Source organism: Procambarus clarkii, chromosome 29 (genome assembly GCF_040958095.1).
Source record: "Procambarus clarkii isolate CNS0578487 chromosome 29, FALCON_Pclarkii_2.0, whole genome shotgun sequence".
Classification (NCBI taxonomy): domain Eukaryota; kingdom Metazoa; phylum Arthropoda; class Malacostraca; order Decapoda; family Cambaridae; genus Procambarus; species Procambarus clarkii.
The window spans coordinates 6,661,870-6,683,408 of record NC_091178.1 but is presented as its reverse complement, the minus strand read 5'-3'; the positions used below and the strand labels follow the sequence as shown (position 1 = coordinate 6,683,408).

Below are 21,539 nucleotides of genomic sequence, written 5' to 3'. Positions count from 1 at the left end.
TTAGTCAACTGTCACGGGCTGCTTCTTGGGGTGTGTGTATGTGGTGTGGGGAAAAAAAAGTAGTTAGTAAAACAGTTGATTGACAGTTGAGAGGCGGGCCGAAAGAGCAGAGCTCAACCCCCACAAGCACTACAGGTGAATACATGCCCAAGCGGTGAGGCGTGTACGAGGGTGGGCAGGGTACGTCAAGAGTGTACCGTACAGGAGGGTGGGCAGGGTACGTCCAGAGTGTACCGTGCAGGAGGGTGGGCAGGGTACGTCAAGAGTGTACCGTACAGGAGGGTGGGCAGGGTACGTCAAGAGTGTACCGTACAGGAGGGTGGGCAGGGTACGTCCAGAGTGTACCGTACAGGAGGGTGGGCAGGGTACGTCAAGAGTGTACCGTACAGGAGGGTGGGCAGGGTACGTCAAGAGTGTACCGTACAGGAGGGTGGGCAGAAATTGAAATTGAAATTAAAATAAGTTTATTGAGGTAAAATACACACAAAGGGATGTGGTAGCTCAAGCTATTCTCACCCCGTTCAGTACATCGTGTTAATACATACATATAAACACATCACAAACAATAAACATATTACCAAACATTCTGAGAGATAAACATCTACATTTCCTAAGGGTGGGCAGGGCACGTCAAGAGTGTGGCGTGCACGAAGGCAAGCTACGGGACTGCGAGCAGCTGCCAGATTGGGCTACAAGTAGCGAATTGGGCTACTTTTGAGATCCCCGCGCTCCCAAATTTTTAATTTAGCTACTTGCGGCTTTTTGGGCTAGTTTAAAAGCAAATTGGGCTACTTTGGGCTATTAATATTAAGAAACTCAATGATGATTATTTAGGCTTTTATAATATAATGTGTAAAAATCTCAGCCGCGTCCAACAGCCTGATTGACTAGACCACTTATCGCAGGAGCCCTGGTCAGAGACCGGCCCCCTGGGGACATTGATCCTAGGAACCTTCGAAAGAAAACGTAACCGCAAGGTAATCCTCCCCAGGGGCCAGAGATTTCCCAACCTTAATTGTCATTAATACTTAATCCCAAAAGCTACACCTGGTTCCACAGATCTTCATTAAGGAAAGAAAGTTATCTAAAAATTTTCAGATTGATAAATGATGGAAAAGATCCCCTACAGTTAATACCTTCGTCAGGAAAACGATGGTTGGCAAGGAACAATAGTGTAAAGCAGCTGTTAGATGAGTGGGATTCTCTAACAACTCACTACCAAATAGCTTTTTCCTCTTGTGATAAATATGTTGCAAGGCAACTATTTTCAGTGTACTCTGATCCCCCCAATAAGCTATATTTCACATGTCTCAAACCAATCCTAAATGATTTTGAAAGGATGAATTGACTTTATCAAAAAGATGAAGTAGATCAGTGTAGCCTTCATACTGTCTTAAAAAACTACACTCTTGGAATACTCAGAAGAATCGTTCATCCTCATCATGCAAAGCTTCATGTTAATTTGGACTACAATTCCACATATCTGCCCTTTCTTTCAACTTCAGAAAGTCAACTTTCTACACGGAGAAAGTTGACTTTGGTTATGAATTTTCAACACTTCAGGCCACTAACAGACAAAACGATTTCATAACCCAGGAAAAGTTTCAAAATATTCAAGAAAAATGCCATAATTTTTTAGTGAAAGCTTGCAAATAGCTTCTTTCTCGTATTCTAAGTAATGCTGAAACTTTAAAAAAAAGTGAAAAATCTGTCGCCCAGCATATGCCTTAGCCACACATGGCCACCATTTTCAGAACTTCCATTAGTACTAGCTGACCCATCTAAGCTTAGTGACATTAAAAGTCAGTGGCGCCTACTGTTAACCATTGATTGGTCCAATATTTTTGAGGGATACATTTCAATATCCGGATCGTTATTTTGGCAATAACTGTCAAGAACGCTGCTGGAGAGCCCATACTGATTGACCTCGATGAGTTTGCATTGAAAATATACAGCTTACCAATCAGTAATGCCCTGGTTGAAAGGGAGAATAACATCTGTGAAAACCAAACTGAGAAATCGAATTTTTGACATCAATCTTGAGAATCAAAACCTATCTTGAAGAAAACGGAACTTGTTGCTCGTCATTTGAGCCACTCATGTCAATGCTTAAATATGAGTCTGCAATATATAAGAACGAGCTTGTGGCTGCAGATCAAGAAGAACTTCTTGATAATCTTCAACTGTGAAGACATGGAAGGACGCCACACCCATTATGCTTCATTCAGTAAATGTTGGTAAGGTATCCTATTATCATATTTTTTTAAAATATATATATACAGACATAATATTAATAAAACAGTTAAAATCGTTTAATGTACTCTATATATCAAAATAGATTACTTTGAAAACCGCATCAGTCACTAAACAAAAAATTGGGCTACTCCTATTACAAATTCGCTACATTTAGACCGTCAGCTCGCTACTTTTAGCAACTTGACTCTGGCATCCCTGCAGCGGACGACACTGGCTGGAGTGTGTAAACAATGATGGCTGCGGACGGTGGTGCGAGCGGCTCCTGCCAGCCCATCCTCCCGACCCTCTTCCACATGCTGGACGACAACACCTCCCACTTCAAGGACGACGACTCTGAGTACGGCCAGCGGCTGCACAGTGGCTTCGTGCTGCTGAAGGAGAACATGGAGAAGGTGCTGTATCTGAGCGAGGCGGTGAGGAAGGAGGCGCACTTGTACGACTTCGACCAGCACACTCCAGGCAACGGCTTCAGGAGCTTCAACAGCATCGTGCAACAAGCCATCCTCAGCGTCTTCGACCTCTGCAAGCAGATCTGCACAAACAGGGATTCTTTGCTCTTTAGGAAAGGACATTTTGTTAGGTAAATATTAAGGATGGGATTGAACGCTGAGTGCAGTTAGCGATACTGGCCAATGGCTTGCAGTGCAGTGTGTTAATGAACCTCATAAACAGTACATTACCTGCAGAACTTTACCTCATAAACATTACATTACCTCAAAACATTACATTACCTGCAGAACATTACCATATAAACATTACAATACCTCATAAACATTACATTACCTGCAGAACATTACCTCATAAACATTACCTGCAGAACATTACCTCATAAACATTATATTACCTGCAGAACATTACCTCATAAACATTACCTGCAGAACATTACCTCATAAACATATTACCTGCAGAACATTACCTCATAAACATTATATTACCTGCAGAACATTAACTCATAAACATATTACCTGCAGAACATTACCTCCTAATCATTACATTACCTACAGAACATTACCTCATAAACATTACATTACCTGCAGAACATTACCTCAAAGATTACATTACCCACAGAACATTACCTCATAAAGAATACATTACCTGAAGAACATTACCTGCAGAACATTACCTCATAAACATTATATTACTTGCAGAACATTACCTCATAAACATTACCTGCAGAACATTACCTCATAAACATTACCTGCAGAACATTACCTCATAAACATTATCTGCAGAACATTACCTCATAAACATTACATTACCTGCAGAACATTACCTCAAAGATTACATTACCTGCAGAACATTACCTCATAAAGAATACATTACCTGCAGAACATTACCTCATAAACATTATATTACCTGCAGAACATTACCTCATAAACATTACCTGCAGAACATTACCTCATAAACATTACCTGCAGAACATTACCTCATAAACATTATATTACTTGCAGAACATTACCTCATAAACATTACCTGCAGAACATTACCTCATAAACATTATCTGCAGAACATTACCTCATAAACATTACATTACCTGCAGAACATTACCTCAAAGATTACATTACCTGCAGAACATTACCTCATAAAGAATACATTACCTGCAGAACATTACCTGCAGAACATTACCTCATAAACATTATATTACCTGCAGAACATTACCTCATAAACATTATATTACCTGCAGAACATTACCTCATAAACATTACCTGCAGAACATTACCTCATAAATATTATATTACCTGCAGAACATTACCTCATAAAGATTATATTACCTGCAGAACATTACCTCTTAAAGATTACATTACCTGCAGAACATTACCTCATAAACATTATATTACCTGCAGAACATTACCTCATAAACATTATATTACCTGCAGAACATTACCTCATAAACATTACCTGCAGAACATTACCTCCTAAACATTATATTACCTGCAGAAAATGACCTCATAAACATTACATTACCTGCAGAACATTACCTCATAAACATTACATTACCTGCAGAACATTACTTCATAAACATTATATTACCTGCAGAACAGTACCTCATAAACATTAGCTGCAGAACATTACCTCATAAACATTATATTACCTGCAGAACATTACCTCATAAACATTACATTACCTGCAGAACATTACCTCATAAACATTATATTACCTGCAGAACATTACTTCATAAACATTATATTACCTGCAGAACAGTACCTCATAAACATTAGCTGCAGAACATTACCTCATAAACATTATATTACCTGCAGAACATTACCTAATAAACATTACATTACCTGCAGAACATTACTTCATAAACATTATATTACCTGCAGAACAGTACCTCATAAACATTAGCTGCAGAACATTACCTCATAAACATTATATTACCTGTAGAACATTACCTCATAAACATTACATTACCTGCAGAACATTACCTCAAACATTATATTACCTGCAGAACATTACTTCATAAACATTATATTACCTGCAGAACAGTACCTCATAAACATTAGCTGCAGAACATTACCTCATAAACATTATATTACCTGCAGAACATTACCTCATAAACATTACATTACCTGCAGAACATTACTTCATAAACATTATATTACCTGCAGAACAGTACCTCATAAACATTAGCTGCAGAACATTACCTCATAAACATTATATTACCTGCAGAACATTACCTCATAAACATTACCTGCAGAACATTATCTCATAAACATTATATTACCTGCAGAACATTATCTCATAAACATTACCTGCAGAACATTACCTCATAAACATATTACCTGCAGAACATTACCTCATAAACATTATATTACCTGCAGAACATTACCTCATAAACATTACCTGCAGAACATTACCTCATAAACATTACCTGCAGAACATTACCTCATAAAGATTACATTGCCTCATAAACATTACCTGCAGAACATTACCTCATAAACATTATATTACCTGCAGAACATTACATGATAAACATTACCTGCAGAACATTACCTCATAAACATTATATTACCTGCAGAACATTACCTCATAAACATTACATTACCTGCAGAACATTACCTCATAAACATTATATTACCTGCAGAACAATACCTCATAAACATTACCTGCAGAACATTACCTCATAAACATTATTTTACCTGCAGAACATTACCTCATAAACATTACCTGCAGAACATTACCTCATAAACATTATGTTACCTGCAGAACATTACCTCATAAACATTACCTGCAGAACATTACCTCATAAACATTATATTACCTGCAGAACATTACCTCATAAACATTACCTGCAGAACATTACCTCATAAACATTATATTACATACAGAACATTACCTCATAAACATTACATTACCTGCAGAACATTACCTCAAAGATTACATTACCCGCAGAACATTACCTCATAAAGAATACATTACCTGAAGAACATTACCTCATAAACATTATATTACTTGCAGAACATTACCTCATAAACATTACCTGCAGAACATTACCTCATAAACATTACCTGCAGAACATTACCTCATAAACATTACCTGCAGAACATTACCTCATAAACATTACCTGCAGAACATTACCTCAAACATTACCTGCAGAACATTACCTGCAGAACATTACCTCATAAATATTATATTACCTGCAGAACATTACCTCATAAAGATTACATTACCTGCAGAACATTACCTCTTAAAGATTACATTACCTGCAGAACATTACCTGCAGAACATTACCTCATAAAGATTACATTACCTGCAGAACATTACCTCATAAAGATTACATTACCTCATAAACATTATATTACCTGCAGAACATTACCTCATAAAGATTTCATTACCTGCAGAACATTACCTCTTAAAGATTACATTACCTGCAGAACATTACCTCATAAAGATTACATTACCTGCAGAACATTACCTCATAAAGATTACATTACCTGCAGAACATTACCTCATAAAGATTACATTACCTGCAGAACATTACCTCATAAAGATTACATTACCTGCAGAACATTACATTACCTGCAGAACATTACCTCATAAAGATTACATTACCTGCAGAACATTACCTCATAAAGATTACATTACCTGCAGAACATTACCTCATAAAAATTAAGTTACCTGCAGAACATTACCTCATAAACATTACATTGCCTGCAGAACATTACCTCATAAACTCTGCATTTGCCCCAGGAAAACGGTAACTGCTTCCTAATTTTGACCAAAAGCATCATAGCATTTCCACACTATTCAGACACCCATTGTACTGAATATGCAATTTAGTATACAGTACAGTACTGTATTACTGGATATTCTTAACACACTAATTAATTAACCTAATTTATCCTAACATATATGGTATAAAATTAGCTCTGGATGATTACAAGTTAGTGATTCTTGTGTTTGGAACATTGATCACTGGTTACCTTGCGATGATTTTGGGGCTTAACGTTCCCGCGGCCCGGTAATCGACCAGGCCTCCTAGTCGACACCTGGTGGATGTATGCATTTTATAATACAGAAATGTTGATCTTTCTATTTATGTCTGTGATGCATTATTGGATACATGGACGTAATTAAAACACTGTGTTAGTTGCTGAAGAGGCAGGACTGTTTGGAGGCTGCCTCTTTGAGTATTTCCTGGGGTACTGTACTTGCTAGGATTGTTGCTGGATAGGTTATAGGAGTTCTCTGATGCTTTTTTTTCTTTCTATTTGGAAATTAGCAAAAGATATCCGGACAGCCCTTTTTTTTCTGATAAGCTCCATTTTTTTAAATTTATTTCTCTCTTGGTAAAACACTCAGACTGCCCATGTCTTGCTATGTAATTACTGTAATGTTGAACTCTTAACGATGCTCTTTGATTAAGCCCTCAGATAATGAGTCCTTATGCTTAACATCAAGAACCTGACAGGTATGTTTCCAACTACATGGTCTTCAATCCAAGCTTCAAACAGTGAATGTCTGACTTTCATAACTTTTGCAGCACTTAATGGTGTCACACACCATTAAAACCCTGGTTTGTGTCTCGGAGAGGCTGCAGGATCCAGTAAATTCAGTAGAACTCCGGTTTCAACTATTTTGACCATGTCGTAGTTCAGTCGATAAAGGCAGCGTCTGGGATGATCTCGGACATAGATTCGAATCCTCGTCACGGCCCTTGTGGATTTGTTCATTTAATGGTGTCACACACTAAGCACTTACTCTTATACTGTCAGCAGTCTTAATAATTGTGTTCAGTCATAGGTGCTGAAGCATCAAACATATTTAACATTTTCATTTTCACGTATAAACTGATGGTTTTCCTGGCTTTGGTTTTGGTTTTGAGGCACCACTATTATTTGATGGATGCATTCCGCTCATTTTGGTGTGGGGTTCTTCTACTTTAAACATGGAATTAGTATATATGACAAGTCAGTATATTTGCAGTGGAGACATAAAATTAAGGGACAATGCAGAAGGTATGCTGAGCCTTGTGGATCCCATTGTTAAGAGAGCAAACAAAATTGGTTTTATAATTTTTTCAAATTAACACATTTCTGTTGAGGAAACTCTGGACATAAATTGAATTTAAGGGATGTAAATTAAAAAAAATGGTTGCAAAATATCATTGCATGTTAATTGAAATGAGTTAAATTGAAGGATGTATAAGCCTTCATAAAACCATGAAATTGTCATGCTGAAGTAAAATGGTAACCAGTTTAAATTAATAATTAATCTTACAAACTTTGTTGAGGAAAATATGGCATGGTTGAAACCTCATATAACATTTAATTTAAACAGCCTGAAATAATAAAGTGGCTCTTCTGAACACAAAGTTTTACTGTGTCTTTTAACTGCATTAGTCTAAACCTGCAGAAGTTTTATTGATATGCCTAGAAAACCTTCTTGATGTAGGTGTCAAAATAAATTTGTATGATCTCTATGTCTTGGATATCATCATTTGCAAATTAATATTGGTGTTAGAACACAAACTTTAAATTATACTTTTCTGTTTATTACTTTAGGGAAGTTGAAGCATGGGGGCAGACCTTAGCATCATTGGCTGTACTTCTGGAGTACATTGATAGCATGTTGTTGCCACGGTGTGAAGATGGTAACCTTCTTTCTGGCACAAATAGCTCTCCCAATGAGTTGATGAGTATGCTGAACTCTGTACCTCAGTATTCTTTCTATGGCCGCTGTCTGGGCTTCCACGTGAGTATTAGTTAGGTCTCTGATGATACACTTTAGATGCAGCTATGTTTTTTTGGCAACAAAATTAACACTGTGCAAAACAAATATTTCAGAATTTTCTTTAGAAGTGAATGAACGTTACCTCAACAATTATGTTTTCTGATGTGCCATTGCTTCATCTTCTGATCTATCTTAATTGTTCAGATGTCATAATACTTCATAAAAAATATCCTCAAATAGTCTCACTAATCATTATTTATGTAAATTATGCTCTTCACACAAACATTAGTAATCTCTTGTTTATCAGATATACTGTATTTTATTCATATACTGTACTCAAGAACATTCATTGGCATTTTTGATGTTCTTGAACATTCAAGAATATTTATTCATATACTCAAGAACTAAATCAATGTTTTAAGTCTAAAAATAGTTTTACAAGTAAAAAAATAAATACCCATTACTGTAACAGTATAATTTTGTTAACATATTGAACCACCTATTGTACTGTCAATGGCTTCACATGCAAATTATAATTCACTCAGAATTTATTAAGTACGTGTATATATTATTCAAGTTTTTTTTATTCATATAATATCAGTCATTTGCACACATTTACATTTAAAAACTTAGGGCTGTAAATAATTGCACTATGAGAATATTTATAAACTTGTGAACTCAAAAGGGCCTCACCCTGCACTGTTTAACCAATTTGTGTATCTATACTGAAGAACATTCATTGCTAAATATTTTGATGCTGAAATCAATGTTTTAATTCTAATAAAAGGTTTACAAATCAATTGAAGGTCTGTATATATATTTTTTAACATTGCCAAGTGAGCAGTCATAGACGTGGTTTTCTTTGGACAAGAAAATTATCCCACCCCTGGAATGCAAAAGTATTAAAAATAAAACATTCTCCTTGTTTGTCCTCTTGTTGATCTGGCATAATCACATAGGAAAGCAGAACCAGGGCTGACCAGTGAGAGCAAGCAAACAAACCCTGTTAAATGGGCAAAGCCAGACTGGTGAAACTAATCAGCTGAAACTAATCAGCTGAAGCTGATTAGTTTCACCAGGGAAAGACTGGGAAAGGCAAGCAGAATCAACCAAGATGGAATCAGGAAGGATGGACTGAATTAAAATGAGCAAACACTTAATAGAACCAAAGGAGAGCCCGATAAGGAAGCAGACAGGACCCAAACACCCTTTATTCCAAAAGCAATCCTATCCACGGCATGATGAACTGACAGTTATGCAAACAACAGGAGTCACAGTAGTAGCCCCAGGGTGGGCACAAAAACCCCAACACTGAGGGAAGCAGTTCACAGCTGATCAGAGACCTGACACCTTAAATGGAAATAATACCAAGCACCTTCCTTCTCTGACAGTACAACCACAAAAATGAGGTAATATTTTCAGAGCCCAGCCCTGAAACTGAAACCTGGCTTCAAGACTCTTGTTCTCGGTATTCTGATCCAACACCCTGTTAACCACAGATTAGAATGGGTGAAGGCATGCCTGTTACCAAATAACAAATGATCTCTCACAAAAAATGTTATTTAGTGATAAAAGGTGAGATACACAGATATTAACAAAGCCACAAATGAATACAATGGCAATGTGGTGACAAAACTACAGTAACTCCAAAATGCATGTGCAGCACTAAGCACCTTGACCTAAAACAAAACCCAAGGTACTGTTATATTCTGGATTAAATGAATGCGAGAAAAACCAAGCTGCAACACTGCTGAACGATCACAACAAAAAATGCCCGTTGACAAATGCTCGATGAACACACAATAGGTTGTGTATACTGTAGATGCACATGTGGCATCCACTGAAAAGCACAGGGCAACTAAGCATGAGACTGTCTCAGGATGGACACTAATTAAACAAATGGGTACCTTACTGACCAGGAAACTTGGTTTACGAAGGTCTGGAAAGAAAAGAAGTTGGTGTTTCTGTCGACAGTGCTAATACTGTAGTTGCATCTGATGGCTGGTTGGGACAGCAGTCAGGTATCCAACTAGCAGTTTAGTAGAACAATACTTGACACTCTTTGAAGCCAAATAGTTTGGAGAAGGTATTTTGAGTAGATAATTGAATCTTCTGAAGGTTATTCCTGGTCAGATGGAGAATTCTCTGGTGTTTCCCTTTCCCAATTAAAATTCTGGCAGGGGAGGTTTGAAAGAACCCTGCACTACATCAGAGATGAGGTCACTCTGGTCTGGTTGGAATCTGGGTATGTCCTAGTTAATATCAGACATTGCTTAAGGGACTGAATGAGTGGTTTATGTCCAGAAATATATTCTATGTTAATTTGGTAAAGTGTAAACTGTGGGTCTCATTGTTTGGTGTGAAAATTAAAAATCACGATGTTTACTGGAGTTTTGTAGTCAACTTCACATAATACTAGTTGATGATTATACTGTATGTTAAAGGCCCACACATACATACATTTTTAACCATACATTATCTGAAATTAAAATAAGTTTTAATATTACAGTACTATCCATCCCTGCGGAAGACTCTGAAGTATCTGAATATATGTCTTAGTGCATTCAGTGAAGTTTACTATGCAGACGGCAACAGTTTTATGCAGCGGACTAAAAACACGGTTATGTCAAGTAAGTGAGAGAGGCTCAAAAGGACTATATAAAAGGCTTTTATACTATGGTTAGTACAAGTCTTTGTATAGACAGTGGGCTGTTCAAAATCTGGATCATATTGTTCTAGAATCAATCAGAATTTGCTAATAATCTTAATATTATAATGCTGTACAGTTGAATCCCCTTTTTTTGGCTATTTATCATTAAATGTTAAAAGATTTTTCTTATAGCAAGTATATGTGTTTTGCATGTCCCAGGCAGGACAGAAATGGTTGGGCATGTTTCCTTTCACCTAATGCCTTTCTTTACCTAGCAGTAAATAGGTACATGGGAGTTAGTCAATTGTTGTTGGGTTATAAGTAAGCCAATTTTAAGAGCTGTTCTTTTACAAATAAAATTTTCCTCTTTAGGCAGCAAGTATGTTGTTGATGCTGAGCTTCGATCTCGTAGAATTGTTGATGTGGTTCAATACTCTTCAGTAGAGTTCATTAAAGCATTTTGGTCTGTGGCAGAGACAGGTAAAGTATAAGCAAGAGGTGCACTCTTGAATTGTTTGTCATAAGTAGCTTTTAACAATAACATTTGCTTTTATCTTTTTCATAACACTTGTTTTGCCTGTAAAGCTGTTCATTAGAAACAATGCAGTAGAGTGAATGGGTTTTGTAGTATTCCATATTTGTATTTTTAATATCATTTTTCTGATTCATGTAATATCCTTTAATTGCTCGGCAGTCCTCTTATACGATACACGCCTCCTAAGTGTCAGAAACTTGCTAGAATTAGAGGAATTAATCCATTTTGTATATCATTTTTTTTTCCAGATTTTATGACACAGTTGCCAGGTATTGTGGGTCCAAGTCTGGCTGTGCAGCAAGTAGTGATAGTGCCATGTGAAGAGCAGCAGGTTATGAAAATGGATGGCACTGCTACTGTTGTTGTCCCGCCTCCACATTCCCACATTGAGGGGCAACCCATCACATGCCACTTACTCTCGGCCCAACTGCGTGAAGGAATGGTAGGCAGGAAGGTAGGGTAGAAAAAAACTTAGGTAGGCATGGGAGCATCACAACTGTTTGGCTTCAGAAACACCTGCAAAACCCATGGTAACAAAATTTTAAATCTGATATCTGCTCTCAAAGATTTAATACATTTTATTTGCTGAAATTCTTGGAATGTATATTTGCTAAAGATTTATCTGGCTTATTTTACAGTAGCAAGTTTTTTTCAAATACAGTACTGTAGTTACATTTATATCAATCTTGAGTAATGAACATGAAAAAAGGAATGTCGCAATACCAGACGGGAAAGAAAAAGTAATAGGAAATCTTAGTTGTGGGATAGCAAAGAAAGCTTGTTTTAGATGTGATGAATTGTTTGAAGATATTGGTAGTTAATGCTAGTTTTTATAGTACCAAATTTGGTTTCCCTTATTATTTTTCATATCTTTCTGTATGCATCATTACAAATTCTATCCTAGGGATGAAAATGGTTTGTTTGCAACTCTTGTGGGAAGGGGTCAACATAAATACTTGTATAATAATCTGGTCATATGGAATATATGATGGCATACCCTGAGCTATAATAGAACTTTGTCATTTTCCACCCCATCACAGGGTTGCTCCCATGGAAAATAAGTATGAGATACACTGGCCGGAACAGTAATCTCGAAGTGTGCAGTGTTGATGTTTTATTGTTCTTTGTATAATTCAGCAACCAATATTAAAATGTAAAAACCAGTAAGAATATTTTACATTCTAACCAAAGTTAGAATGTAAAACTGGCTAATCTCATATATTTGGAGAAGAACAAAATGACCATGGGAGGTTATTAGCCTGAAAAGGCTGTTCAGTGAAAGTTGAGTAGAGTATATACCACTAAAATAATTATTATGAATTAAAAGTACTGTACATATTAGTGAAAAAGGGAACTATTCTGGTAGCTTGTGCTGCATACATTCTAGCTTTTCCTAATGTTCCACTGCAGCCCATCCTCTAAACAAAGACCCAAAGTCCATTCCATGCACCTGCCAAACCCCCTGGTTATGAATGAAAAACGGTTTACACACGACTCACAACTGATGATGTTCGAACACTTCCAGAACAAGTTCTTCGCTGGCGACTTTTGTTAGAACAATGCTGTAAATGCTTCACCCACATACTATAAATAATCGCCAACAGAACCTTAACACCTAACCGAACCTAACCAGAGACTAAATATGCACAATATGCTAATATATAATAATATTAATTTGTATTTGAGAAAAGTTCTATTTTGAATGAACAGCATGTTAAAAATTGATGAATGCGTCTTTGGGGTCGACCAGTGGATGGAATGGACTTGGTCTGAGGACGGGTTGTCTACTGTAACTATAATAGTCTAATATAACATTGGCTCAATAATCATTTTCCGTCTTTGTAATGTGTTTCTACAGATTCCCCTGAAATAATTTATTCTTACCACCTTCTTTCCACCGAGGTAATTACATTTATTATTCCATATTTTTTTGTTTAATTTTTTCACCCTTAGCTTCATGTTTTCAAAAGCTGTTGTAATAAATTGTTTTGGTCTTACCGTTTGGTACTTTATAACTAAACTAATCTGTGGCCAGGCTTTCTCTACAGCTTGTTGTGATAATTGTTGACACTAATACCTTACCAATAATTTCTTGAAGGCCAGCATTCACTACTAATCTAACTCACTGCACTTGAATAAGCCTTACTAATGCTTGTACAGTATATATAATTTATGAATAATTGACTAATAAATATGTTATCTTGACAAAATATGATGCTTTTTATGATAACGATATAAGAAATTTGATTGAAGTAAATTTTTTATTGAGAATTTTTTTAGTTTTGGTTTCATATATATTTTTACATTGATAGTTGCAAAATATTAGCAAAAATTGATTTCCATTACTGATATGACATGCAAAACAAACATGAAAGGTATTAATTAATTGACCAGTCCTGTACAGTATTGCTTGTGTGAAATATCAGAATGATAAGTTTTAATTTATTGGCCAAATTTGTTTACACTTGTTTTTTAAAGGATTTAATTTTGTTTAGCCTGGAGAGCGAGAAAGCAAGAATTCGTCAATATTGGCTCCTTCAGATGGCTTGCTCATCCACTGTCACGGTGGAGGCTTTGTTACCCAGTCCACCAAGGCACAAGAAGTGAGTAGATCTCTTCTTATTACACACTATCCACACTTCAGCTCATCAACACCTATAAGAAAAAAACTTTGGAGGTTATAAAATGATTTGACACTAAAAATGATTAAAAAGATTGTTTTTAGACAGGAAAAATTGTTAGAAGATTCATCAATAAAAAATGTCTATTTTTGCTCTAAATTACTCCATTCACCTGGGCTGGGTTTTTAAAACACAAATTACTGTTTGTTTTCTGGGGAGGGGGTCCCTTCGGCTCCCCGGAGCTATCTGGCCTGATATGAATGTATTAGACTCTAGCATCAGTCAATGAGCATGGAGTTCTAGGCCTACTGGAGACCACGAGCCAGAACCTGGCCCCCCCTCAAAGAGGCACGAGGAGCAATGGCCTATAGAAACCCCCGTGTGGTTGGAAGCATTCTGTCTGCCATCGAGACATAGATGACCTCCACGGAGACACGGGGAGCCTCCGGGTCTCGCCCAGCAAATGGCATTTCATTACTTTCAATGCAGTTTTTTTAAAACACTGACATAACAATCCACCTCCAACTGTGTCACTGACACAACAATCCATCCACCAACTGTGTCACTGACACAACAATCCATCCACCAACTGTGTCACTGACACAACAGTCCACCCACCAACTGTGTCACTTAAGCATTCATCTTGTTTCCATGTACAGGTGTATTAGTTGTAGGCAAGACTCTCCTAACTATTACACACTACGTTTTTACTGACTTGATCAGTTTGGTTAGCGATCGTTAATTGGCCTCCTTCACAGGCTGTAGATATAATAAAAAATTTAAAATCAAAGTGTTATTCTGTAAATGAAAATGCATTTACTTGTATTTAATAATTGAGTTTTTTTTAAGTTCTGGGTCATTTTCTTGTAATTTAATTTTATTTGTTGTAGAAATGGTAATCTCTACACACCCACTCGTGTAAACAAAAGGTGTTCCTAAAGTCTGACCTCTCTTTGTTCTGGACAGGTATTTCTCCGGGAGTGGGCATCCAATATTGGTGTTCCAATTCTGTCAATTGACTACTCCTTGGCACCGGAAGCCCCTTACCCACGTCCTTTGGAAGAAGTCTTGACTGTTTACTGCTGGGTGTTAAACAACCTGAAGCTGTTGGGAACTACTGGAACCAAAATTGTTATGACAGGTAGTGTAACCAAATTAAATTTTTTTTAATTCAGAGCTCATGTTTTTCCACCAATATCCGATGAAAAATACGAGGTGAAAGTTAGGTAGTTAATGTAGATTCTTTAAAATATTACTCTGTTCACTAAATTATTTGATTAGCTTTAATTAAAAAAAAATGGCAGTATTATTTAGATTTTGTGAAGGTACCTGGTATACAGTATTTTGTTTTTGCTGCCACTTGAATGTCAGCTGTGACTCATTGTACAGCTAACATGTACAAGACCCTGATACACTGTCCAGTTATCTGACTCACCCGAGTGTACCAGAAATGTCATTTTATCATATTCTTTCATTGTCTTATTAATTCATGATGGTTTCTATACAGTAAGTACAATGTCATCATCATTACCTAGCAAGCATTCACTATCATATATCATAATTTCTCACCACATTGTTACTATCTTTTTGAGATCTTGAGATGATTTCGAGGCTTTTTAGTGTCTCCGCGGCCCAGTCCTCGACCATGCCTCTACCCCCAGGAAGCAGCCCATGACAGCTGACTAACACCCAGGTTACCTATTTTACTGCTAGGTAACAGGGGCATAGGGTGAAAGAAACTCTGCCCATTGTTTCTTGCCAGCGCCTGGGATCGAACCCAGGACCACAGGATTACAAGTCCAGCGTGCTGTCCGCTCGGCCGACCGGCTCCCTATACAGTACTCTACTTTTTGTTTTGCTCTACCATTTCATCTATTTATTTCATCCTATAGTTGGAGAAATAATTGTGCTTCATCAGATGTAAAATTCTATGCATCTGTCAAGTGTAATAAGAAAAAAAGGTACATACATGATAAATACTAAAAAATAATAATAATAATTTGTTTTTTATTTGGGCCTGCAACTTTTCTAACTTTGTTTTGTTGTGTGTTCAATTCGGCTCAATACCATATTATTGTATTGCCCAGATGTGCATCTCTTTCTTAAATAAAAGTTAATTGAGGCTAGTTTTTGTCTGTTATTGATAGGTAACATGGCCATGGTATTTGTATATAGTTGTTCTTATACATATTAAGAAGGTATTCTGGTGGTGCAGAGGTAATTACATTTTAAACTCAACACTGACACTGATCTGTCAGTGTTGAGTTTAAATCAACACTGACACATCATTGTTAGTTTCAAACATGGGATGACTACATTTTGTAACCAGCTTGTCATAAATCGTTTAAAGAATTACCAGCTATATATCTTGCCAAATGGGCAAGTGGCACAGTAGGGTGACCTGTGGTGAGGTTTCCAGTGCAGTCAGCTCATATCTGATCGGTCCCAGGTTTAAGTTCCCGTCAGGACAAGATGTTGCTGTGTGTGTTCATTTTAAAGTAAAATAGGAACCTGGGAGTTAGGCACCTATTATGGGTTGCATCATAGAGAAGGTCAGTTATTGGACTAGAGCAGTGGTTCCCAACTGGGGGTCCAAGGAACTAGTAGTATATATTGGATTGTAATTTAACATACTAAGAACCACATATGAATGTGTTGAACTGAATGTCTCCTGTTATCATTTACATGTTGTTTTAAATAAGGAAAACAATGCAGGGTTTGTGAACAAATGAATGTGGATTTGTTGCAGCAGTGTGAACTGTAAATTTTGCTAGCTTGATCTGTTGTAGGAAATTCACAGGTGAGAATGGGGTTGTAGGGGTCCACAGGTGGGATCTTTGTTGTATGGGGTCCAGTGGTGAGAACGTGGTTGTTGGGGTCCACAGGTGGGATCTTTGTTGTATGGGTCCACAGGAGAGAACGTGGTTGTAGGGTCCACAGGTGGGATCTTTGTTGTTTGGGGTCCACAGGTGAGAATGTGGTTGTAGGTGTCCACAGGCGAGATCTTTGTTTTATGGATCTGCATGTGAGAACGTGGTTGTAGGGGTCCACAGGTGAGAATGTGTTTGTAAGGATCTACAGATGAGAGGATGATTGAAAAGGAGGAATGAGACATAAGAGATTGGGAACCACTGGCTCTAGGGTAAGCTTGATAAGCCTAACTAACAGGTTTACTGTCACCCAACAATGGAAAACATGTACTTGTCCTTTCCTTAAGTCTGTGGCTGTGCAATAAAAGTCATAAGTGAGTGAATAAAAATAGAAGGGAAGAAATAGATGGTACTGTATATAGGCACAAGTAAAGGGGGAAGAGTCATATATAAAAGGAATTCTGTACCAGGTACAGAATTTAGAGCAAGGACAGTGTAGAAGAGAGAAAACAAGCAATGTTTTCATAATTATGTACCCAAGGGTATCACTTATCACTGGTAAACGGAACACCTGCATGGTTATCCTGAGTTGAACTGTGCCTCTACCTTCAAATTAATGTTCTCGCCTTCAGTTGCATAAACACTTGTTGGTAATTATCTTTTTAGAAGCCATTCCACAAGAATATCCTTAAAAGTATTTTGTAAAATAAATTAGTGTAAACAATTGTTATATTTATTCACCCCAAAACACTATGTACTCAAATGTTAGAATTGTGTGTGACCTCCTTTATGATCTCTCATAACTGTATTACTGTCTACAGGTGACAGTGCTGGAGGTAATTTGATTGCAGGACTTACAGTCAAGTGCCTGGAGCTTGGAATACGTCCTGCAGATGGTTTGTTCTTTGCCTACACACCTTTTGTCTTTGAGCTTGTTCCATCACCTGCAAGACTCTTGGCTGTCATGGACCCTATGCTGCCTCTTGGCTTTGCTTTAAGGTGTCTGAAAGGTAGGAATTTCTTAGGAAGTGGCAGTTTTATGCATATGTTTAACTTTGGTATAATTAATATCTATAGATAAAATGCCTACAGTAATGCCTTCATGTAAATATGTGAGTTTCACTAAACTTGTTATGCTTTTCTTAATGATGGACACTTCTGGCAACAGCATATGCAGGTATTTCAAGTGGAATAACGTCTCGAGTGACATCGCCAGGAGATGTAACGCTGCCAACCTTCACTTCTCAAGCATCAAAGACTTCCACAAATTCAGAACTCATAGAAGGCCCAGCAAATGATGCTTCAGCAAATGATGCTCCAGCTTCACTTAATGTTCCACAGACAAAGTCAGGAGTGTCAGATACTCAGAGTGATACAGAATCATTTGTTGAAGTCTCAGAAAGTGATGTCAAAGAAGCAGAGACATTAGTCAAAAGTCCCTCTTTTCTCTCAGACCCAGGATCTGATACCCTTACTACAGTCTCACTTACATCTGAGGCTTCCAAACTAGAAGATACATCCACAAAAAATAGTAATGGAAATGGGAGCAACAAACCAGAAGAGAAAGAGGAACGCTCTAGAAGATATGTCACAGAATTTTTAGAAAAATATGTTCTTGATTCTCGAACAGATAAACAGGTGAGTTACATATCATAGTGCAGTGATATAAAATAGCATTTTTGGAACAGTGGTCCACAGTACTAGTTCACAGTTACTGTTATTAGAATTTTGACTTAAAGTTTCTGGTCGGTGCTTAATTTGTGGTATGTTGTATATTGGCAAGTGCTGGAAGACTATTTTCAAAGTCTATTTTTATGCAGATCTTTAAGCATATTATGGGATATTTTTCTTTATATAATGTGTTAACAGTTTAAATGCATACTGCATAGGCTACTCCACCTTGCTTGAGAATCTTAGAGAGTATTCATTTAAAACTGCTCATACATAACTTCATGTCATTTACTGCCTGCATTCTTGTGATGTTTATTGCTCCAGTTAACATATTTGTGTGTTATACAAGGGTCGAAGGGTTCCAATACTTCGAACTGGAAGCGACGAGAGTGAACAGGAAGATGAAAATGTTCTATTTGAGGCTCCTAGTATGGGTGCTGGTATCACTGCTAAACTTGGCCGAGCCAAAGATGCAGTAGTTAGTGGCATTTCAGCAGGACTGACATCATTTGGACTGAGAAGAAAGGAAAGTGTCTCATCACCAACATCCCCTGTGAAGCCACTGCCTACAGCAGTCAAAAGGTCAGTGAGTGAAGTGTAGATGCATGTTGTCTTTGGGTGGAGGATGGACATGAGACACGGGTCAGGATTTGGATATTGGAACAGTTCAATTAATGTGAAATAAAATTTTGTACAAGAATTAAGTGAGATATACATAACATTAATTAGTGAGTGTATGGTAAGTAATATTAAGAGGTAATAAGCCATAGTGACTATGAAAACTGTTGTGACAGTTGGAGGCGCTACTATCTGTAACAGGTGATGCCGAATGGTTTGAGAACAGTGACTGATTGTTACAGTTAGTAAACTTAGTAAACAATAACAGTAGTGCTAATTTACATGGGGTTATATTTGTGCACAAAAATAGGGAAACACAGGAGTGATGGGGAAGGTGCTCCAGTGGATAAAGGAGCATTCTGCAACAGACGACAAACACACTGTGAAAGGCGAGACCTCATTGTGGCGAGATGTTACCAGTGGTGTCCACAAGGGTCAGTACTGGGGCTGAGCCTATGTCTAATCTAGGTAAATAACCTACCAGAAGGGATAAATTCCTTTCTCTCAATTTCTGCTGATGCAAAAATTATGAGAAAGACAAATATGAGGGAAGACTGCAAAAGACAACAGGAAAACCTGGACAAAATGAAAGTATGGTCCCTCAAGTTGCTTCTAGAGTTCAACTCAAGCCAGTAAAAAGTAATGAAGCTGGGCACAGGGAAAGACCAGACACAAGATATCAAACGAGAGAAGAAATCCTCCTGGAATCTGACAGAAAAAGAGACTTGAGTTGATATGACACCAAACCTGTCACCAGAAGCCCATATCAAAGGAATATATTCAGCCACATATGGAAAGTTGGTAATATACAAGCTGCTTTCTGGAATCTTAAAAAAAAAAAAATCAGGATTTTGTGTATCATGTCGGACTAGTTACGAAATTTGTGGCACTAGGATTGAGTCCTTATCTCGTTCAATACCAAACAAAGCTGAAGAAAGTTCTGAGGTATTCCTCCAGACTTAGTCATCAGAGCTGAGAGGTCTGAGTTAAACAGGAAAGACTAAAGGAGTTCAACCTCATGTCACTGGAGGATAGAAGAAATAGGGTAGACATCATTAACATACAAAATACTCAGGAGAACAGACAGGACAGACAAGACAAACTATTTAGCATGGGTAGTACACAAAGGGAAGATAGATGGAAAATCTATCACATTCTCTCTTGAACATCGTGAGAGGCCAGCCAGGTATGCCCTTACGTATAGTGGGAGTGTTAAAAAGCCTTGTGCCTTTGGTGTTAATAGATTTCTCTCTCTGCATGCCTATTGCACCTCTGCTTTTCAGTGGGGCTATTTTGCATATCCTGCAATGCCTCCTGGTCTTGTGTGATGTTATTTCCATGTGAAGAGTTGGAACCTGTCAATCTGATATTTTCCAAGAATAAATTATTGTGTATCTCTCCCACCTGCTCTCTAGAGAATACAAATATACAAATTTTAATCGGTTCCAATAATTTTGAGTGGAGGTAAACACCATACTCAGCTTTAAATATAGATATAACCAAGGCCAATATGTTCTTGAACCTATTAGACCCAAGAACTGGGGCTCTCATCCCTTGCGATGCAAATACAACTAGGCGAGTTGGTGTAGATTTACTGGCAACCTTTTGTTACACCATCTTGTGAGATCTTTAAGGAATAAATGGCATGCATGTAAATATGGAAAAATGGGGACTTTGGTGTTATGAGTGACATAGTAAGGAATTTGTGAATGCTTAAAAAATTAAAATTTGTATTAAAGTACAGTATGCTAAAATGTTTATTTCACCATACTCAGCTTTGCTTCACTTGAGTAACTAGGATCACGCAATACTGTTGTTTTTTCAGAGATTAGGCAGTAAAATCAATGTAAAGGAAAGAGTAATTTTAACTACTGTATTTTGTTACTGATAATCAAATGGTTTTTAAATTCCAGATCTTCTCTAGGTCAAATTCTAATGGGCAGGTCTCCGTCACGGAGGAACAGTCGATGTAGTCTGATGGAGGAATTCAGCGGAGTGGAAATAATAAATGATCATTATCTGAATCCTCTTAGTGCTCCTAAAGACATTCTCGCCAAATTTCCTGCTTCTGCCATTCTCGTGAGTCTGTCAATGTCTTATTAATTCCTTAGCTGTATTACATTTTAATAACTTTAAAGAATGAA

The 21,539-nt window shown here is 37.3% G+C and overlaps 1 protein-coding gene across 2 annotated transcripts in view; it reads left to right on the top strand.

Moving 5' to 3' along the window:
- The first annotated feature begins 2,452 nt into the window (after nt 1-2,452).
- The window catches only part of LOC138369772 (hormone-sensitive lipase-like), a 28,085-nt gene continuing 8,998 nt past the window's right edge, over nt 2,453-21,539 (top strand). The window contains exons 1-11 of one of the 2 annotated variants that reach the window (XM_069333349.1): nt 2,453-2,836; nt 8,262-8,451; nt 10,940-11,060; nt 11,453-11,560; nt 11,864-12,057; nt 14,111-14,218; nt 15,203-15,377; nt 17,928-18,116; nt 18,275-18,744; nt 19,127-19,359; nt 21,309-21,474. In XM_069333349.1, coding sequence (XP_069189450.1) covers nt 2,487-2,836; nt 8,262-8,451; nt 10,940-11,060; nt 11,453-11,560; nt 11,864-12,057; nt 14,111-14,218; nt 15,203-15,377; nt 17,928-18,116; nt 18,275-18,744; nt 19,127-19,359; nt 21,309-21,474 — 2,304 coding nt within the window. In that variant the 5' untranslated portion in view covers nt 2,453-2,486. Of the gene's footprint in view, nt 2,837-8,261; nt 8,452-10,939; nt 11,061-11,452; nt 11,561-11,863; nt 12,070-14,110; nt 14,219-15,202; nt 15,378-17,927; nt 18,117-18,274; nt 18,745-19,126; nt 19,360-21,308; nt 21,475-21,539 lie in introns of both variants that reach the window. The other variant, XM_069333348.1, reaches the window with a different exon arrangement.